Source organism: Protopterus annectens, chromosome 2.part1 (genome assembly GCF_019279795.1).
Source record: "Protopterus annectens isolate FY-2018-M chromosome 2.part1, PAN1.0, whole genome shotgun sequence".
NCBI lineage: Eukaryota > Metazoa > Chordata > Ceratodontiformes > Protopteridae > Protopterus > Protopterus annectens.
The window spans coordinates 1,459,794,448-1,459,814,154 of NC_056729.1; the positions used below are offsets into that span (position 1 = coordinate 1,459,794,448).

At 42.7% G+C, this 19,707-nt stretch overlaps 1 protein-coding gene across 1 annotated transcript in view; it reads right to left on the reverse strand.

The window, feature by feature from the left end:
* The window catches only part of LIAS (lipoic acid synthetase), a 917,328-nt gene that overhangs the window by 588,836 nt on the left and 308,785 nt on the right, over window positions 1-19,707 (reverse strand). The window contains exon 4 of the mRNA XM_044062935.1: window positions 820-976. Within this exon, the coding sequence (XP_043918870.1) occupies window positions 820-976 (157 nt within the window). The remainder of the gene's footprint in view (window positions 1-819; window positions 977-19,707) is intronic.

Here is a 19,707-nt window from a genome sequence, read left to right on the forward strand (position 1 = left end):
ATGATGTATAAGCAAACTGCGACAAATGAGATCTGGGGATGGAAGGCAGTGGAGGTGTATTACGGGTAAGGGGAGGAGTCTGGAACTCGGAGCTGATGCTAGTAATATTTGCTGGTTCAGATCTGATACAGATCTGTATTCCCACAGGTTGAAGACCAAATGAAGTAAACTATTTCAGATTGCAAGAACAATGACGGTAACCTGATTCCAAGATAGCCTAACATGGGATAGGCTGGGTAATACGGTATCTGCTATACTGACATTTTCCCCCTCCTAGGCATCTCATGCACAACTGCTGGGAAATCAAGAGGGAGCAACAAAAATCTGATAAGTTTACACTGCCAAAGAAGTCTTGGAAACCCACAAAAGCATTTGTTGGCAACCTTTCATGGGACATATTAAATATTCCAGACTAGTCAAATAATAACGAACATTTTTGGTTTAACATCGTTACCATAAATGGCCTCTAAAAATGTCCAACATATCTATAAACAAGAGTGACTGTTTTTCCAAATAGCAAGATAAGGACACGGGCAGTTTTTTTTTTTTAAACTGGACTTTCCCCCATAGCCATAGCATAAGACAGCAGCTGCAAAAACAAGGACATCATTTTGTTATGGCTATTTTTTTTTTTTTAATCACGACTTCAAGAAGGCATAATCCTTACAATAAATAGCAAGGCTTATACTTTATAAAATTAAAGTAGTAAATATGCATCATACTAGTCTGCAAAGATTCAAGATTAATAAAGCAACCAAAGCATGCCATAGTGTAACATTTATTCACAACTTACTATATGACTCATTTTGCTACACTAACCATCTCTGTCCACAGATGTCAGAACAACATAGTCAAGGCCCCAGTCTGCTAAGGCTTTTGCAGTGTTGTATGGTTCATTGGGGTCCAACGGGGGAGGTGCTTTTGCTGTTTTCACAGAGCAGAATCTGCAGCCTCTTGTGCAGGTGTCACCCATTAACTGACAGGGAATATAAAGGTAAATAAGCATTAGCAACAATGCTATACACGGGAGATTAAAATAATAGGTGACTCAGATTCAGTTATGCTGAAACAAGCATTTAATCATAGTAATAATAGTAACAATAAGCACTTAATCATGCTGAAAATAGTCCTTAAGGTCAGCCCACTTACTCAGATGAAAATATGCATAAATACTGAAACACTGTATAATTTATATTTACTGTAGTCTTTCTATCCTTGAAAGAGGATAAACAGGCACATTGGAATTAAAGAGAACATTTCATCCTCAACATATTTAATGATAATATACAAAATAAAGTGTGGAAAATAATGCACTGTCTCAACTTGTACAATTGGAAATATACTGGCAAACATTTCTGAATGAACCTTTATAACAAGTTATAACAGGGTGAGGTCACAAAGTACAACTGTATGAGGTATTAAACACAGCAGTAAAACAATGACAGTCTTGCAGCTATATGGTGACAAATGGGCTTTTACTCACAAATGTCAGTGGTTATCAAGCATGATTTATAAGCAGATAACTGCCCCCCTAAAGGTTAACTTTATAGTCTAAGACTACTGCTCATCTGTTATCAGTTGCACACACCATATAATATAAAAAGCTATGTAGTCACCATAACGTTCCATCTGTGTTGTCCATTTTCATTCTCAACTCAACTGATGTGTTTGAATCCAAGACACTGATCAGACACTGCCACTACCAGATTATTGGATCTTAGAACTCTCAAGCTCCTTCGTTTACTAGTAACATACCTCAGATTCAGTGTGCTGCCCCTATATGTAAGTAGGTAGCCAGAGACAGAAAAAAAAAAGACAGTGGTTGCATAAAAAAGGGGCTACTGGACCTCAAAAAAGGAACAGAGGTTCCTAAACAAACTCCAAGGTCTCTCCGGAAACAAAAAAGGGGGGGGGCAGGTAGGCAGGGAGTTGATAAATGAAAATGGACAACACAGATGGAACTTTATACAGAGAGTCTTCCAAAATGAAGTACTGGGAAGGAAGAAAAATCCATATATTCAACGAACAAGTAAGTAAATCAGCAGAGAAGCAATATCTGGACACAGCTGGAAAAGTCAATAAAGAAACTGTATAAAACAGCACAAAGTCCTTAAATGAATTTAATACGGAAATAAAACATTAACGCTGCATATCTATTCTATTAGGATTGGATATGAGAAAAATGCATTAGCGAAACATGTTAAGTCAACAGGGAGACATCATTCTTTTATATTTAGGGTGATTGATAGGGTATATGCAACCCTATGATGAGGAGACATCCGTAATTATACAGAAAATTGAATCTCAATGGATTCTTAGGCTGCAATCACACAGAGGGAAGGGTTTGAATGGCTTTGTTCCACTTAAGCCCACCCTTAAAGCCGGAAGACTTTTTAAATGAATGTATTTTGTGCATGGTTATGGTTATATTTTATTTATATATATATATATATATATATATATATATGTATATATACACACACACATATTATATATATATATATATACACACACACACACACACACATATACACACACACATACTTTTATGTTTTATTTATTTATTTTTTTTGTTGTATGTATTGCTTTATGCAGCGTTGATGTTTTATTGGGGGTGTGTCTTAGTCAATGTCTGTGATTGGATATGAATTTCTATATTAAGTGAGCATGCACTGATTATTTTATCTGATGAAGCAGTTTTGGAATTTTACTGTGAAAGCGCTTATTTACGTATTAAATTAATTTAAGGACTTTGTGCTGTTTTATACAGTTTCGTTATTGATTTTTCCAGCTGTGTGTCCAGATATTGCTGCTCTGCTGATTTACAGATGGAACATTATGGTGAGTGCATAACTTTTTATTCTGATGTTGTCATTTTCATTCATTCCTCAACTGATGGGACAGAATCACCAGCTACTGTAAACTTAGGAGGCCCTTAAGGGAGAATATTCCAGAGGACTGCTAAACCAAATTCCGCTCTGTTCCTAGAAATCAAACCCAACGTGTAATGAGCAATGAAAGTGTGGGGATTTGCTCAAGTTGCAGCTGCACAATCATCTAAACATCCTCTGGACCAACAAGCTCAAGAAACTGCCATAGAGCGTGTAGAATGGGCCCTAGAATGTTTTGGTAAAGATAACCCCAATTTACTATAGACAAAGGCTATACAAATCAACCATTTGGCCAATGTCATTTTAGATGCTGGATTGCCTAATTTGTTAGGAGAAAAGGAAATAAATGGTCAGATTTCCTAAAGTTATTCGTTCTACGAAGGTAGAAACAAAGTTGTCTATGCACATCCAATGGATGTAACATACTCTCCTTTGTCTGAAAATTTTGGAAAGAGAACTGGGAGATTAAGGGCCTAGTTAATATTTGACTCGGAAGCTACCTTAGGTCAAAAGGATGGATTAGTTCGCAATGACAACTTGTCTTTATGAAAAATCAGATAAGGGAGCTTCGAAGACAGAGCCTGGAGTTCAGATACTCTTCTAGCTTACGCAGTTGCCACCAGAACAATGGTTTTCCATGAAAAAAAAAAATTAGGTCAGATTTAGCTGAAGGCTCAAAGGAAGATTGAGTTAAGGCCTGAAGCATTATATTAAAATCCCAAAGGGGCACAGGATCTTTTAATGGAGGTCTGAGCAAAAAAGCTCCCTTAAGAAAGGCGTTGCATAATTTAGAAGAGGCTAATGTAGAGTTATTTTAATCCATGTGGAAATTAGAAATGGCACATAACTGAACTCTGATAGTTGAAAAACTGCCTCCTTCACTGAAGACTGAAGCTAGAAATTCAAGGATTGCTGCTACAGGTGCTGAAAAGCGGTCCAGATGTTTGTTAAGGGCTCAGAAGACGCATTTTTTTCCATTTACTGTTACAAGTCTTTCAAGTAGAAGCCTTATGAGCAGATAGCAAAATATGATGGACTGGGGAAGGAGATCTACCAATCATTGGAAGTGGAGAAACCATGCAGTCAGTTTGAGGCTTGCTATGTCTGGGTGAGCCATGCCCATTGGTGAGACAGGAGATCTGGATCTGGATCCAGAATCCATGGTGGATGTAGAAGGTGAGGCCAGGGAAATGGGAACCAAACCTGACAAGGCTAGAAAGGAGCAATGAGGATAATTGTGGTCTTCAATCAAACTGCTTTCTGAAGATATTTGAGAATTAGTAGCAAGGGTGGAAATGCATACAGGAGTCCACAGGGCCAATCATGGACTACAGTATTTCACGGTGATTCTTCCACTGGAGGGATCAGGGCAAAGAACCTGCTGCACTTGTTGATGGGGGAGGAAAGTAGACCACAGCATGGCTGGCCCCACCGATGGAAAATTCTCTGTCACATTAACGTTGAGAGACCACTAGTTAAGCAGGTCCATTTTGATGCCTCATTTGTCTGCAATCACATTGGATTTTCCCAGAATGCATGCTATTAGAAAGCAACTGGAGAAGATTACCAACTGACATACTCTTATAGCTTCTTGACAAAAAGGGGAAGATCTGGTTCCCCTTGTCTGTTGATGTGTCAGATTATTGACATGTTGTTAGCCTGTATCATAACTGTCCTGGAAGGGAGTGCATCTTGAAAGGCCTATAAAGCTAGGAGGACAACTGTCATTTCCAGGACAGTGATATGTATCTTGGCCTCTAAGGGCCACATACCTTGGACTGTCCTTCCCAAGTACTGTCCCCTCCACCTGAGCTGGGAGGCATCCATGGTCACAGTGGCCTCGGGGAGGGGAAATACAATGGGACTTCCTTTGTGGAGTTGGTTTAAATGAATCCACTACAGAAGATGCTTTTTGCGTGCTTGAATGATCTTGACTAATGTAGAGTGGATGTTGGAAAATGGACCATTGAGTCAACAGTCACTTGAAGAATTCTCATGTGGAACCTGGCCAGTGGAACAAGGGTGATACTACAGGCCTTGAGGTCCATGGCTGCTGCTATCAACTGGGCCAGAAGAGAAGAATTCTGGATCACTTTCTTGACTTGGGACCACAGAGTGCTATTTGAGTTGAGGGAAGAGGCGCCAACGTATTGTGTCCAAACGAGCCTCTATGAACTCCAGACTCTCGTGCTGGGGTGAGATGAGTTTTACTGTAATTGACTGTTATTCCTAGATGAGAACACAACTGGAGCAAATAGTCCCTTGCCTGTAACAGCTGATGCCTGGTCAAAGCAGTAAGAAGACAGTCATCTAGATATGGAAACACTTGGAATCCCAGCAGTCTCAAATGAGCTGCTACAACTGCCACACATTTGGTGAAAATCCTGGGGGCTGTGGTAGACCAAATGGCAGTGCTCTAAACTGGTAATCACTGGATACCAGCCAGAACTGCATGTATCCCCTGGAGTGCCTATTCATTTTGATGTGATAGTACACATCTTGGGGTCTTACTGAGCACATCCAATCATCCTTTTGCAGTAGAGGCAAAATGGACTGAACCAGGACCATCTGAAACTTTGTATATTGCACAAACTGATTTAACTTACTGAGATCCAAAATTGGTCTCAAGTCCCCTGTCCTTTTTTTTTGGCAGTAAGGAGAATTTTAAGTTCCAAATCCTCTCTGGCCTGGGGGGATACCTCCCGGATGACTTTTTTTCTAGCAGTTCTTTTATTTCTAAAGAGATGCTGCTTCCTTTTTGCTGGGTGGAACATCAGGGATTTTCAAAACAGTTGGAGGGGGGAAGGAAAATTGCACACTATAACCTCTGGATATAATCCTCTGCACCCACAAATCTTTTGTGACAGATAGCTAGGCTCTCTGGTGTGCGAATGAACGACCCTCAACTGCCTCCAGAGAAGGACAGGTCGGACCACCCTTCAGGAGCACCAAGAGGGACTGTCTGAAAAATAATCTTTAGATCCCTGGTTCTGTAGACCACCTCTGCCAATAGGATGGCATCGTCCATTTGAGCCCCCCTGTCCTTGGGGGAACCATCTCCATGCAACTCTTGGAAAGGATCCTGGGATGTCTTAAACCATACCTTTCTGCCAGGTCATTGGCTCCTAGAGAAGGGCCTTTGAGGGATAAAAAATGTACACCCATGGCAGACTGTTCGCACCTCGAGAGTGTGTCCATAACCTTGGGGCCAAAGAGAGAAGATCCATTAGAGGGTGCATTGATGAAATAAGAATTAAACAGTTCCACAAAGTCAGAAAAAGAACATCGAGGCATGTCTCTTACTAGTTATGCCTGAATCTGCCCCAGCATGGCAGATCAACCTCATGGACAAATTTGAGATAGACTGGAGGGAGGCCAGCTGCGAAGAGATTCTATTCTCATCCTCAGAGGACATGGTCCTGAAAAGAGATTTGGCAAGCTCCTTGATCAAATCCCTTTGAAGTTTTGTAAAATGCACCAGGTAATTCAGTGACTTAAAGTGCAAAGCTTGCCGAAGCATAAACATGCTTCCCAAATCTGTCCAACACCCTAGACTCCCTGTTAGGGGGATGAACAGAGGAACTCTGCTCTGCTAGGTCCTTCCTTGTAGCTGCTGCAAGCAGCATGGCATCAAGAGGAACTCCATTACTACGGTGCACACTGTTTTTAAGGGGTGCATATTTTTTCCCGTCTCCTAGGTACTGGCTCAACAGTGACCAGCATCTTCCATGCCCACCAAGAGACTAAATTAATGAGCTAGTTGGCCAGAGGGGGGGAGGGGGTTACCCAAGAAGTGGATGGGCCAGTCCCAAAAGCCTTCAGGGAACACCACTTCCTCTTGGGATGGGGTATCAGAACACCAACCACCTCTTTATTTCAAGAGCTCCAAATGTCTCCAAAGGAGACGTCATCTGGTGGTCATTTGGGGGACCCCACCCACTCACCAAAATCAGTGTACTCAGAGAGATTCCCAAGGGGAATCCAAGTGCCTCCATTTGAATATTCTCTTGAGAGGGACTTCCTCAGTGGGGTGTTCTGGGGAAGTATCGGAAGAGACTATAAAGCTTTGATGGGCAGGCTAGAGGCTTGCTTGGGCTGACTGTCCCAGTGGAAGAGATGATCAAGGCAGGGTTGTCTGATCTTATGAAGGTAGGGATGTCTGTTCTCTAGGCTTAGAGAAAACCCTTTCCATGATCTCAAAAGCAGAACTCCTAGGAGAAACAGAAAAAACTCTTGGATCGCCAAATCCTCCAACCCTGTCAGCACTCCAATAGAAAAGAGACTGCTCTGAAAGTTTCAGAGATTACTTCAAGCCCCTGTATCTGGCGCCGGTGCTTCTGCTCCCAGGCACTCTGTGTCTAACAACACAGGGGAACCATTGGAGTTGAGGAAAAAAAACATTCTTTGAAGTAGACACCCACAGGGATGGCTTCAAAATGAAAGGACACATCAGAGAAGATGTCAAAGGGGGGAGTAGTTAGATGTCGGCTCTCGGGCAAGGAAGGGGTTAGAGCCAGGAGAACCCTCATCTGTATCTGTGCTCTGAGGAACTTCCTCGTCATCCTGTCCTTGTCTGCTTCAGAAAGGCTTCTGGAGGACTGAAGAGAGGAAGACGTGGAAGAAGGCCTAGAGTGCCTTCGAGGTGATTCCTCTAAGAATGGATAGGGAAGCTTGGATGAAATAGGATCTGATGAGAGAAGAGGGGTATGAGTCCATGGAGACCCTTGCTCTTCAAGGAGTCAGATCTGGGACTGATGGATCCACATTTTAAGGCCTTTAGCAGGTGCCTCCAATGAGGGAGCCAAAGCTGAAGCTGAAGGACTTTAGAGACCTTTTTCGGGACTTCTTAGTTTGGAGTTTCACCTTTAGCTTTTTAAGGCTCAACGGTTTGAGCCCCAGCAACCCAGGGAGAGGATTTAGAAGGCAAGAGACCCTGGAGAGTCATCTTGTTTTTACAATCAATCAAGGCTCTACAATTGAAACCAAAAAAAGAAGTTATGTACTCACCATAACGTTCCATGTGATTTGTTCATCTCACCTTCATTCTCACTGATGGGTTTGGAGTCGATCCTCGGCTCCGACTTGGCCAAATACAAAAGCTCGAGGTCTTCAAGCAGCTCATGGCCTACTCCCTATCCCATGATGCAGTGGTGCTTCCCTCAGATCTTGTTTGCAGCCAACTATACTGATAGCTAAACTACCTTGGTAAGAAAAATAAGAATACAGTAGATAAGGACAAATTATCACAAAGATTTGTCTCAACTTACCGGCCCTCAAGAAATTCATGGTAGGGGGTTGGTGGGTGAGACGTAAAAATGAAAGAGAGATGAACTCACATGGAACGTTATGGTGAGTACATAACTTCTTTATGCAAAGTTGTTCTATCTCGCCTTCATTCTCACTGATGGGTTATAGCATCTCAAGCACCATCTTCTTGGGTGGCTCAGGGAAGTGTATTCCTCAGAACCATGGAACCAAAGTAGGCCCTGTCCCTGGAGGCCCTATCCAATTTGCAAGGAATGATAAAGGTATGAGGTGAAGACCAAGTGGCTGCTACACAAATGACATCTACAGGTAGTCTTGCCAGAAAGGTTGAAGATGTGGAAACAGCTCTAGTTGAGTGGGCCTTAACTATGATTTAGTGGCATGTGTCCAGAGCTATTTGTGAAGGAAATGCAATCTGACTTTTACCACCGGAGTACCCTTCTTTGAATATAAAAAGGAGACAAAATGTTCTGATTTTCTGAAGTCCTTAGTCCTGTCTAAATAGAATCAAAGTTGCCTATGGACGTCAAGTTTGTGCAGCATATGTTCCATCTTGTTAGTATATTTGGGGAAAAAAACAGGTAATTCTATAGTCTGGTTGAGGTTTGTTTCAGAACAAACTTTAGGAAGAAATGAAGGATTTCTTCTCAGTGCGAGACTGTCGTCGTGAAAAATCAAGTATGGGGGTTTGATGGACAAGGCATGTAATTCCAAAACCCTCCGAGAAGACGTAATAGCTACTAGAAGGATGGTTTTCCATGATAAGTACTAAGTCACAGAAATATTGCTGGTTCAAAAGGGGGTAAGATGATTCGGGAAAGAACAAAATTTAGGTTCCATGGTGCAAATGGGGATCTAACAGGTGGTCTCAAATGAATACTACCTTTAAGGAAGGCTTTAGAAAATCTATGGGACATAATAGAAGTCCCCTGATCACCAATATGAAAATTAGAAATTGTTGCCAATTGAACCCTAATGGTTGCTGCAGCCGCCCCTTCATTAAATAGCTTGGTCAGAAACTCTAAAATGGATGAAATTGAAGCCAAATATGGGTCAACATTGTTTTGGGATGCCCATATGGAAAATCTTTTCCATTTGCTAAGGTATAGTTTCTTGGTAGATGATTTATGAGAGGATGTTCTGAGCTGCAGGTGAGAGACAGTGGAACCTGGCTATTCTGCGACTTGGAGCAGCCAAGCTGTCAATCTCAGGGTGTGAAGTGCAGGATGAAGAGCCCCTGATGAATGAATCAGAAGATCTGGAACTGGGTCCAGGATCCATGGTTCTTCCAATAGATGAGGCTGAAGAAAGGGGAACCAAATTTGACGAGGCCAATAAGGGCTATTAGAATGATGGTTCTTCCCAGAGTCCTGACTGTCTGTAGGAATTTGGGTATCAGAGGAAACGGGGGGAAAAGCATAAAGAAGACCCAGGGAGCAACTGTGTACAAGTGCATCCCTAGGGGTGTCCCCCGGGTTGAGAATTAAGGCAAAGTAGTTGCTGCATGTGGTGTTGGTGGGTGGTTGCAAAAAGGGCACAGTAAGGCTGGCCCTATCTGCGAAATATCCTTTCCGCTACTTCTTTCAGGGACCACTCGTGAGGTAATAGAATTTCTCTGCTCAACTTGTCCACGATCACAATGGACCTCCCTGGAATGTGCACTGCTATCAGAAAGCGCTGGGTGGATACTGCCCACTGCCATACTCTCAGGACCTCTCGACATAGGGGGGAGAATCTGGTTTCTCCTTGTTTATGTACCAGACCACCGACATGCTGTCTGTCTGTATTGCAACAGTCCCTAGAGGAAGAAAGTCTTGAAAGGACTGCAATGCTAGAAGTACCGCTCTCATCTCTAGGACATTGATATGCAGATGAGCCTCATGATTCTCCCATGTGCCTTGGGCTGTTCTTCCCTGAAAATGCAACCCCCCACCCTATCAGGGAAGCGTCCATGGTCACAGTGGCAACAGGAGTGTATAGGACAAAGGGACGTCCTATTGTTACTTGTGGAGAAGTCAGCCACCAGTGAAAATACTTCTTGCATGAATTTGTTATCATAATCAGATGAGATATTGGAAGTTCTTGAAAGAACCATTGTGTGAATAGGAGTCATTGCAGTATCCGCATATGCATTCGACCGAATGGAATGGCAATGATGGCTGCCTCCATGGTCCCTAATAACTTGAGCACTGTTGAAGCTGGGGCTTTTTGTTTGGAGATGAGATCCAGAACTTGTTGTCGAAGGGTCCCAACTATTTCTGTTGGAAGCTTTACGGTCATGGAAACTGTGTCGAGATCTGCTCCTATAAAAACGGTACATTTGGATGGCGATAAGGCAGACTTTTCTGAATTTTTGGTAATCCCCCAATTGACTACAAAGATCTAAGGTTATATCCCTTGCTTGTAAGAGTTGATGCTTGGTGGTGGCGGTGAGGAGCGAGTCATCTAAGTATGGAAACACATGGAATCCTAAATGTCTCAGATGAGCAGTGACTACTGCCATGCATTTGGTGAACACTCTGGGGGCTGTAGTGAGACCAAAGGGCAGAGCTCGAAACTGAAAGTGACTGGCTCTCAGCCGAAAGCACAGATGATCCCTGGATGGTCTGGTCATCTTTATGTGGTAGTACGCATCCTGAGAGTTATTGAGCACATTCAATTGTCTTTCCCTTAAAAGGGAAATATAGACTGTAGCATGACCATCCGGAGCTTTGTTTTTTTGAGAGATTTGTTCAATCTGCTGAGATCCAAAATGGGTCTCCAGTCCCCTGTTTTCTTTGGAACTAAAAAGAGCCCAGAGTAAATTCTGGATCCTTGACGGTCTGCTGGGACTGGTTGGATGACTCTTTCTAGCAACCTTGTAATTTCTATGGTTGCTTGTTCCCTGCGACTGGGTGGGAAGTCTGAGTTTTTTTCAAAAGGGGTGGAAGGATGGCAAAGGGAATGGACTATCCTCTGGATACTACGCTTTGTACCCAATGGTCTTTTGCGATTTTTTTTAGCCAGGTGTCTGGGTACAAAGATAAGCATCCCCCGACTGCCTCCAGAGATAGACAGACGGGCCTACTTTCAGGAGTGCTGATAGAGCTTTCCAAAGAACTGATCCTTGTAACCCTGATTTTGCGGGCTCCCTCTGCAGCGTGGACAGTGTCTTCCATTATTGCCCCCTCCTCTGTCTCTAGAGGGGGTTTCACCACGTGTCTCAAAGAAAGCTCCTTGGGATTTATGGAGCCACATTTTCTGACCTTTAGGATAAGGTCTGGTAGGGGTGGAAAAACGGACTCCTACAGCAGACAGAGTCTTTCCATCTTGTTCACACCTGGTAAGCGTTTCCTTCACTTTCGGTCCAAAAAGGGAAAAACCATCAAACGGGGTGTTAAAGGATGACTTATAGGGCTCCACAAAGGAGCATAAGTGCATCCAGGAGTTCTCCTAAGAGCAATTCCTGTATCCGCTGCCCTGCTCGTTCCATCAGCTGCATACAAAATCAGAAGCATGGAAGAGTTTATAAGGGAATTTACGGTAGCAAGTTGGTAAGTTACCTTGTCTGAGACCCCTGCAGCTACTGCACTCTGTAGAGAATCTCCCAACTCCTTAAGAAGATCGCTCTGTAGGCTAGTAAAATGTGTAAGATAGTTCAGGGATCGAAGAGTAAAGACTGCTGAATTAAACATGCACTTTCCGTATCTGTCCATGATCCTAGAATCCTTATTAAGAGGATGAACAAATGTGGAAGTCTCTGACAACTCCTTTTTGCTGGCTGACGCCACCACCATAGCATCAATAGATACTCCTTTGGTAAGGAAAGCCTTGTCCTGGGGGGATGTTATGAATTTGTTAGGCCTCTGAGGAACAGGTTTCCATGGTATCCGGGGACTCCCACGCCTTTCGAGAAAGAAGGTCTATCAGCTCATCAAAAGGCAGAGTCACCCAAGAGGTGGAGGGTTGAGACCCAAAACTTTCAGGAGTACTGACTTATCAGTAGGGTTACCGGGCTTCCAGCCACCCCTCTGTTTCAATATTTCCAAGATATTACCGAAAGACATATCTTCAGAGGGGGACTGTTGGGACCTTTCTGACTCATCTAAGTCAGTATCAGATGTGATGGATTCCTGTGGGGAATCCAGATGCTTCCTTTTGCAAAGCCTATTCCTGGAAACCTCCTCAGTGAGAGCTTCTGGGGAGGTCCTGGATGAACAGGGCTCACACAATGGGGTGACCTGAGGCTCTGGGTCTTTATGCTTTTGATGGATCAGTGAAGCAGAGGCAGACACAGGAGCTTTAGGGGAGAAGGAGGCTGGTACCTATTATGTGGATCCCCAAGGGACAATGCTCTCCTCATGGCATCGAAGGCCTCCTGGTTCTGATACGAGGAAACCCCTGGATCCACAGAAACAGGCAGTCTCCGGAGCACAGAAACGGTGGGCTCTGAGCCTGAGGTAGGTGCTGAAATCACCTGAGCAGAGGCCCCAAGGGGCAAAGCCAGAACCGAAAGGTCGGTACAACTATCCTCTCCGGACCAGACTGGTGAGTGTCGGCATCTAGATTCTTAAGGTTGGCACTGAAGAAGTCAGAGTAATCTGACCCGATAGCCCTGGAAGGGGTGTCGGCTCAGGTGGTTCCACAATCATCTGTTCCAAACACTCCGGCTCTGAAACTTCGGATCGAATCGGAGAACAGTAGCAATGGGCTGGGTCCTGTTCGGTTCCGAAGCCCCAAGTGTTGGCCCCAACAGAATTTTTGCTAGCACCTGGGTCTGCAGAAGCCTCTGCACCACTCGATCCACATCCTTATCAGATGGTCTTGAGGACCAGGAAGAAGCTATGGAAGAGGCCAATGACTGCAGGAATGGAGACTTTAGATTAGGAGATACAGGCTCCAATATTGGGGACTGGCACCTACTAACAACCACCACCTCTGGTACCATAGGCAATGGAGCCGAGGTGGTAGTCCAACTAGGTTTGGATGTCGATGAGCCCTTTTTTGGCTCCGACCCAGAAGACGAGCTAGAAGACAAAGTCTTGAATGATTTTGCAGGTTTGTCGTTATCCAAAGATTCCTGAAAAGAGGACTTCAATAATCCCCTGGCTATCAATTTGCTCCTACGTTCGTGGAGAACACGAGAGCTAAACGAATGACAGATGGCACAATTCAAGACTCTTGAGACAAGGCTATACAATAAAGTAACAATTAATAGGCAAAGCACACTATATGACTGACTATGGAGAAAACACACAATTCTATATATAGAATAGCACCAATAAAAAAAAAACAGGGCTCTTAACTCTATAATATTTAAACACTACAGCACACAGTATATGACTAGCTATGAAAGGCACACAATACTATATATGTATAAGACAGCCCTAACAAACAACAGGGCTCTAACTAAGCTCCACAATTTCTAACACTACAGCACACAGAAAAAAAGCACTACTGTCCTAAAAAAATCCGGGCTCAAGCTTAACACACACTCTATTTCTAAAGCACACAGTATAAGGATAGAGAGAAAAAATTTTAACTAAACAACTCTCTAACTCAAACGAGTTGTTATAAATCGGCCTAGACAAATAACGGCCACTAATAGAACCAATAATACACTCTCTAAGCTTTAACTATCCAACACTCACTAGAAACTAAGAAAACAGCAAGAGCTATAGAAACATATCCAGGAATATAACTATTGAGAAATATAAAGAAATTTTCAATAATACTGGCCAGAGCTGTCGAAGAACTCCTGATCTGTTTCAGTGGCAAATGAGATCTGAGGGAAGCACCACTGCATCACAGGATAGGGAGTAGGCCACGAGCTGCTTGAAGACCTCCAGCTTTTGTATTTGGCCGAAGATCGGCTCTAAACCCGTCATTGAGAATGAAGGTGAGATAGATCAACTTCACATCAGATATCACAATCTACATCAAGGTGGGCAGGACCCAGACAAACACAAATACATTCCTTGTGGGCATCAGAATTTGGGATCTTATGCCCACAGAGAATACACTTTTTAAACCTAGTAAATTTTTCTGACATTTTAACAGCCAACAAAAAGGCAGTAACAGCAAAAACTTAGCAAGAAGGCCTAGAAAAGATAGAACTGCACTACTATACCTACAGATAAACAAGATTTTTTTAGGGAAAAAGAAAAGTAGAAAAGGAAAAAAAGCTAACAATTGTAGAAAAAGATACTCAAAGAGTACAAAAGAATACAAACAATGGTAGTAAGCAGCACTGAAAAAATGTTAACTTAGCTCTTAGAAAAAAAAAAAAAAAGTAAATTATGGGAGGGAGGAAGAAGACAGGTAAAATACCAAAAATATATCAACTCACAAAACCCAGTTAGTAATAGGAAATTCGAAGATTACACCAAACATGCTCAAGTGCTACGACTCCACATCTGAAACCTACTAGTGGCAAATGTGATCTGAGGTACATTAGGTTGGTGGGGCATTGTGGGTAAATGGAGGAGCTCAAGAGTTCTAGGATCTAATGATCTGGAATAAGCAGCAGAGTGAAATCAGAGTCTCGGATATGAACCTATCAGTTGAAGAATTAATGAAAATTGCAACATCAGATGCAGCATAATCCAAAAAAATCTTCAAGTCTTTTGAGAAACTTGTAGCTTCTAGTTAGATTTTACTGCAACAGCAGATTACTACATACACATTACAGCCAACAGGCAATAAAGAATTGCATATCAACTAAATTTCAAATTCAAAGAGGACAGCGGCAAAATTTCAAGCAGATATTTCAATCTGGGAGAAAAATAAAAAGCTAATATCAACTACAGTACAGCCCTACTTTTAGATTAAACCAATCTTTTTTTCACTACTGACTGGAAACCATTAAGCTTTGCTATTAAAATTGTCTCCTTCACCCAAGCAGACTGTATAAGACATCAATCATGAAGCCACTGCTTTTTTTTCCCTCTCAAAGGGTCCTAACCCACTCCCGGTAATTAGCATGAGCACTGTGTGGAGTCTGCATGTCCTCCCCGTGGTCGAGTGGCCTCCGAAAGACATGCGTGAATGGGCGTGCCTTCGCTGAAGGTTGGGCATCGGGCTGGCAACTCGGCACCATAAAAATCGACTGCCAATCATTAGCGCACCGGAGTTCCGCTGTGGTAACCCCTATCTGGGAAAAGCCGAAATGACAAACAACCACCACCCTCATTATTGCCGAGGCAGTCTACATTCTCATGGTGTGTGTGTGTGTGTGTGTGTGGGGGGTTGCATACTCCCACAGACATCTCAAGAGCTACCATCACTGGCTTGGAATTCCTAAGCTCAACCCAATCAGTGTAATAGCCACTACAAATACGTAAAGCCTCTGCTTGCAAAGGACGAATGAGCTGACTGCAACCACCATCTCCTCCACCCCAATATGGGCAAGCCAGCCTAAGCTACTGAGTCCCCCCCATCCCCTACCCAGTTCTTCCAGCACTACAGACTCTAATCTTGGGTCATCAAGGTCATAGAACAGGGCTTTACCTCTCAATGCCACAGAGCTGGGAAGCATATACCCATCTGATATGAAATGTTAATGAATGCATGGGTAGATGACCATATCCCAATTTCACATATGACCTAGATGTTCTTAATCAACAACAAAAGTGGCTACACATCTGTAAATCTGTCAACAGCTTGTTGGGATGAGGTGGGGAAATTGTACTATGGCAGTTTAAATAGTGTTGAGATTTTGTAAGTAGCAGTACAGTGGAATTAAGAAGGTCAAAGTAACAAGTACACAGGTCAGATAAGATTACTGAAGTGGCAGACCTTTAGCACTGCTTAGTGTAATTAATGGCATACTGAAGTTATGGAATAAGGCTACTATTAGCAACTGATTTACAAGTGTCAGTTGTGAGGAGACTAGCCAGACCAAGTACAAGTTTTGTGTTTATTAGTACTTTATTTCTACTTAATTCATCATGGTTGATGAGTGATGGGGAAAGGGGAACTTTTAAAGATATTAGTATGAGTTTAAATGGTCATTCTTATATCTCCATGGTTCAGAAATACCCACAGAGATGAGGACAGAAGTCTCTGTCAGTGGCAAAATCCCAGTATTAGTACAGGCTTACTAAACCTAATAAAAAGAATTTGGTGAAACCAGACAGTAGTACGTCTTCCAGGTCAGACCATGTTTTACCTGCCTTTAGAATCAGGAGAAAACCTGCAGATACACTTAAAATTATTTTAAGTCCAACAGGACCCAATTAATAAAAGAAGACAAAAATAAATGGCCCAAGACTAATTTTTTAAACAAAAAGCACCTTTATTGAATTATCCCTTATGACATGGATAATCATACATTTTTATATAAATTAAAAACAAACCATATTGACATATTTTCACTTGCAAACATTACACATCACATATAATCTTCTAGAAGTCATTGTCAATCAAACATTACATAGCTCATTAAATTCCTGCCTTCCCTTAAACCTCATTCATAGGGCCATATATTTTTACTAGGTTAATGACCACAAGGGCCTTTTTAGGCCTAGCCATGTATCCCAAACCTATGACAATTTCTGGTACCCTTAAATGAAACAGGAGCTTGGGAGGCGAAACAGTTAAAAGCATGGGCCGGGGAGATGAACCATTTACAGGCTGCATGTGTCTATTAGATAGATATATAGGTACCAAACCAGGGATGAATTTCTTGATCCCAATCCAATTCTCTAAGTTACACTGAAATTGTGTTAGGCAAGAACTCTGCTCTACATAGACGGGGAGCCTGTTTCAGAGAAGGGGTAGTCTCTGTGTGTGTATATATATATATATATATATATATATATATATATATATATATATATATATATATATATATATATACCCATCTTTCCTTTCCAGCAGGCCCTATTTATGTCACAGGCAAGGTTTATGTTCTTAGAATGGGTAATTTTGGTGCTGTTTGTTTTGCAAATATGTGAGGTCCGACACAATGCCTTGTATGTCAGACACACAGTGGATATAAAAAAAAGTGTACACACCCCTGTTAAAATGCCGGGTTTTTGTGATATAAAAAAATGAGACCACAATAAATAATTTCAAAACTTTTCCCACCTTTAATGTGACCTATAACCTGTACAACTCAATTGAAAAACAAATCTGTTAGGAGAAAATATAAAAAAATGTACAATAAGCTGGTTGCATAAGTGTGCACACCCATGACTTCAATTACCTCTCCATCAAGTGGGAAAACTACTCAAGCACCAATACACTGGCCCAACACCTCCTGAAATTCATCAATTCCAATGCCCTGGACCAGCTCATTCTGACCCCCACTAGAGGAAGCAACATCCTTGACCTTGTTATTACTAACATGGGCGACCATTGGTGTACACCAAAAGTCAGTCCCTCTCTGGTCAGATCCGACCATAAACCAATCACCATGGAAATCCCATCTCACCCCCCCCCCCCCCCCACAAAGGTAACCACCTTGAAAAACATCTCCAAAGCTGACTTTGGACTAAAACAGAGGTGGCTAACTTAACAGCACCCATGCCAATGGAAAATAGCTGCATGACTGCCGAATCATACACCAATGCACTGTATGAACATGTACATAAATTAATGGAACTAGCCATACCCAACAGAACCAAGACACACTCCTCCAAAAAAAGGAAGCCAATCTGGTGGTCCCCTGCCATTAATAAACTCTACAACAGAAGGAAGAAACCGTTGCACAAAAAAGTGAAGTCCCAAGAATGGAAAAACTCTCTTATTGGCCTCAACAAAAAGTTGAGATCCCTCATCAAATCCTCTAAAGCCAGCTATGAAAACAGAATTGTAGCAGACACTAAAAACAATCACAAAACCTTCTTTAGTTATATCAAGAACCTACACGACAATACCCAGATTTACTCTGAGTTACTGCACAATGGTACCTCCTATACTGAGCCAACAGAAATTGCCAATCACAATACTGGAAGAATTGCAGGCACCTAGCATTACGGCAGCACAGGTTAAAAGCTGCATTGTCCAAGGCCATAAAAATAGCTTCCATGGGACCAGATAATATCCCTGGCTGTGTTCTACATGAACTACAAAGCAAACTGGCACCACATCTGTGTCCCCTGTTCAGTCACAGTCTCACCTTAGACTTTGTCCCTACCAAATGGGGCACTGCTACAGTCATCCCTCTCCATAAAGGGGGAGCGGCTACAGACCCTAGGAATTATCACCCCATTAGCCTGACAAGTCTGATGTGTAAAGTTATGGAGCGCATCATCATGGACCTGATTAACAAAGATATAGGAAATATCCAAACTCTAGACCCCACGCAATTTGGCTTTGTGAAAGGGAGATCATGCCTGCTCAACCTGATGGACTTCTTTGAGTCAGTCACCAGGGCTGTGGATGAAGGTAAGGCAGTGCATACAGCCTACCTTGATCTGGTAAAGGCCTTTGATACCATTCCTCACTCGGGAACTACTGATAAACTCACCAAACTAGGCATCAACTCTTATATCACTAGGTGGGTTGCAAATTGGCTCACAGACAGGACACAGTGTTAAAGTTGCGGACTCCAAGTCAGACTGATGACTAGTCACATGTGGAGCCCCACAGAGATCGGCCCTGGGTCCTTTTGTTCGCATCTACCTCTCAGAAGTCCAGGCCAATAAAAAGGGACTTGACTGCAAGCTGGGAGCCATTAACAACTCCTGAAGTGATGCAGACATCCTACAGAAAGGCCTCACTGAGACCAATGACTGGTGTCAAAACCATGGCCTTAAGCTTAACGCCAAAAAATGCATCGTCATCCCCTTTGGTAAAAACCCAGATCCCACTAATTACCACATCAATGGGAGCACACTGAACACTGAAGGTATTATGAGAGATCTGGGGACGCAGATTGACAGCAACCTCTCCTTCGACCACTACATTGTCACTGTGGTCAGAAAGTCCTTCTATGTGGCACATAGGTTGGTACTAGGCTATCAGCCCTAGGGTCTACAAAAGTCTAGCCATAACAATTCCCTGGATATTTCTTCCCACAATATTTATTTCCCTGGACCCCTGTCTAGCAGAGCAACTGACATGATCCCCGGGGTGAATTTCCTATCTTCCATCCAATTATCAAGGCTCCTTCTGAAGAGGGCCAAGGAGGCACTTTGCTTGACATGTATGGGCAGTCTATTCCAGAGTATGGGGAGTTTCTGGGTTAGGAACCTATCCCTCCAGCATGTTTTGTTCATTGTGATGACAAGGTTTAGATCCCTGGAGCATGTGGCTCTAAGGGATTGGGATTTCTTTAAGTGGAGCATGTCTAACAGCTCAGGGTTTGACATGGCCTTGTATGTTCAGCAGAGATCGCCTCCAAGTAGACGATATGCCACACAGTATAGCTGGAGTGTTTTTAGACGGTCAGCATAGGGCATCTGCTTTAGGCCTGTGATTCTTTTAGTGAGGTATTTCTGCGGCCTTTCCAGCTGTTGCAGATGTCTTGTGAGGTAGATACCAAACAGGGCATTGTACTCTATAATGGGTCTAATAAGGGATGAGTATAGTGGGACAATGACCTTTTTCCTGGATGAAAAGCCCT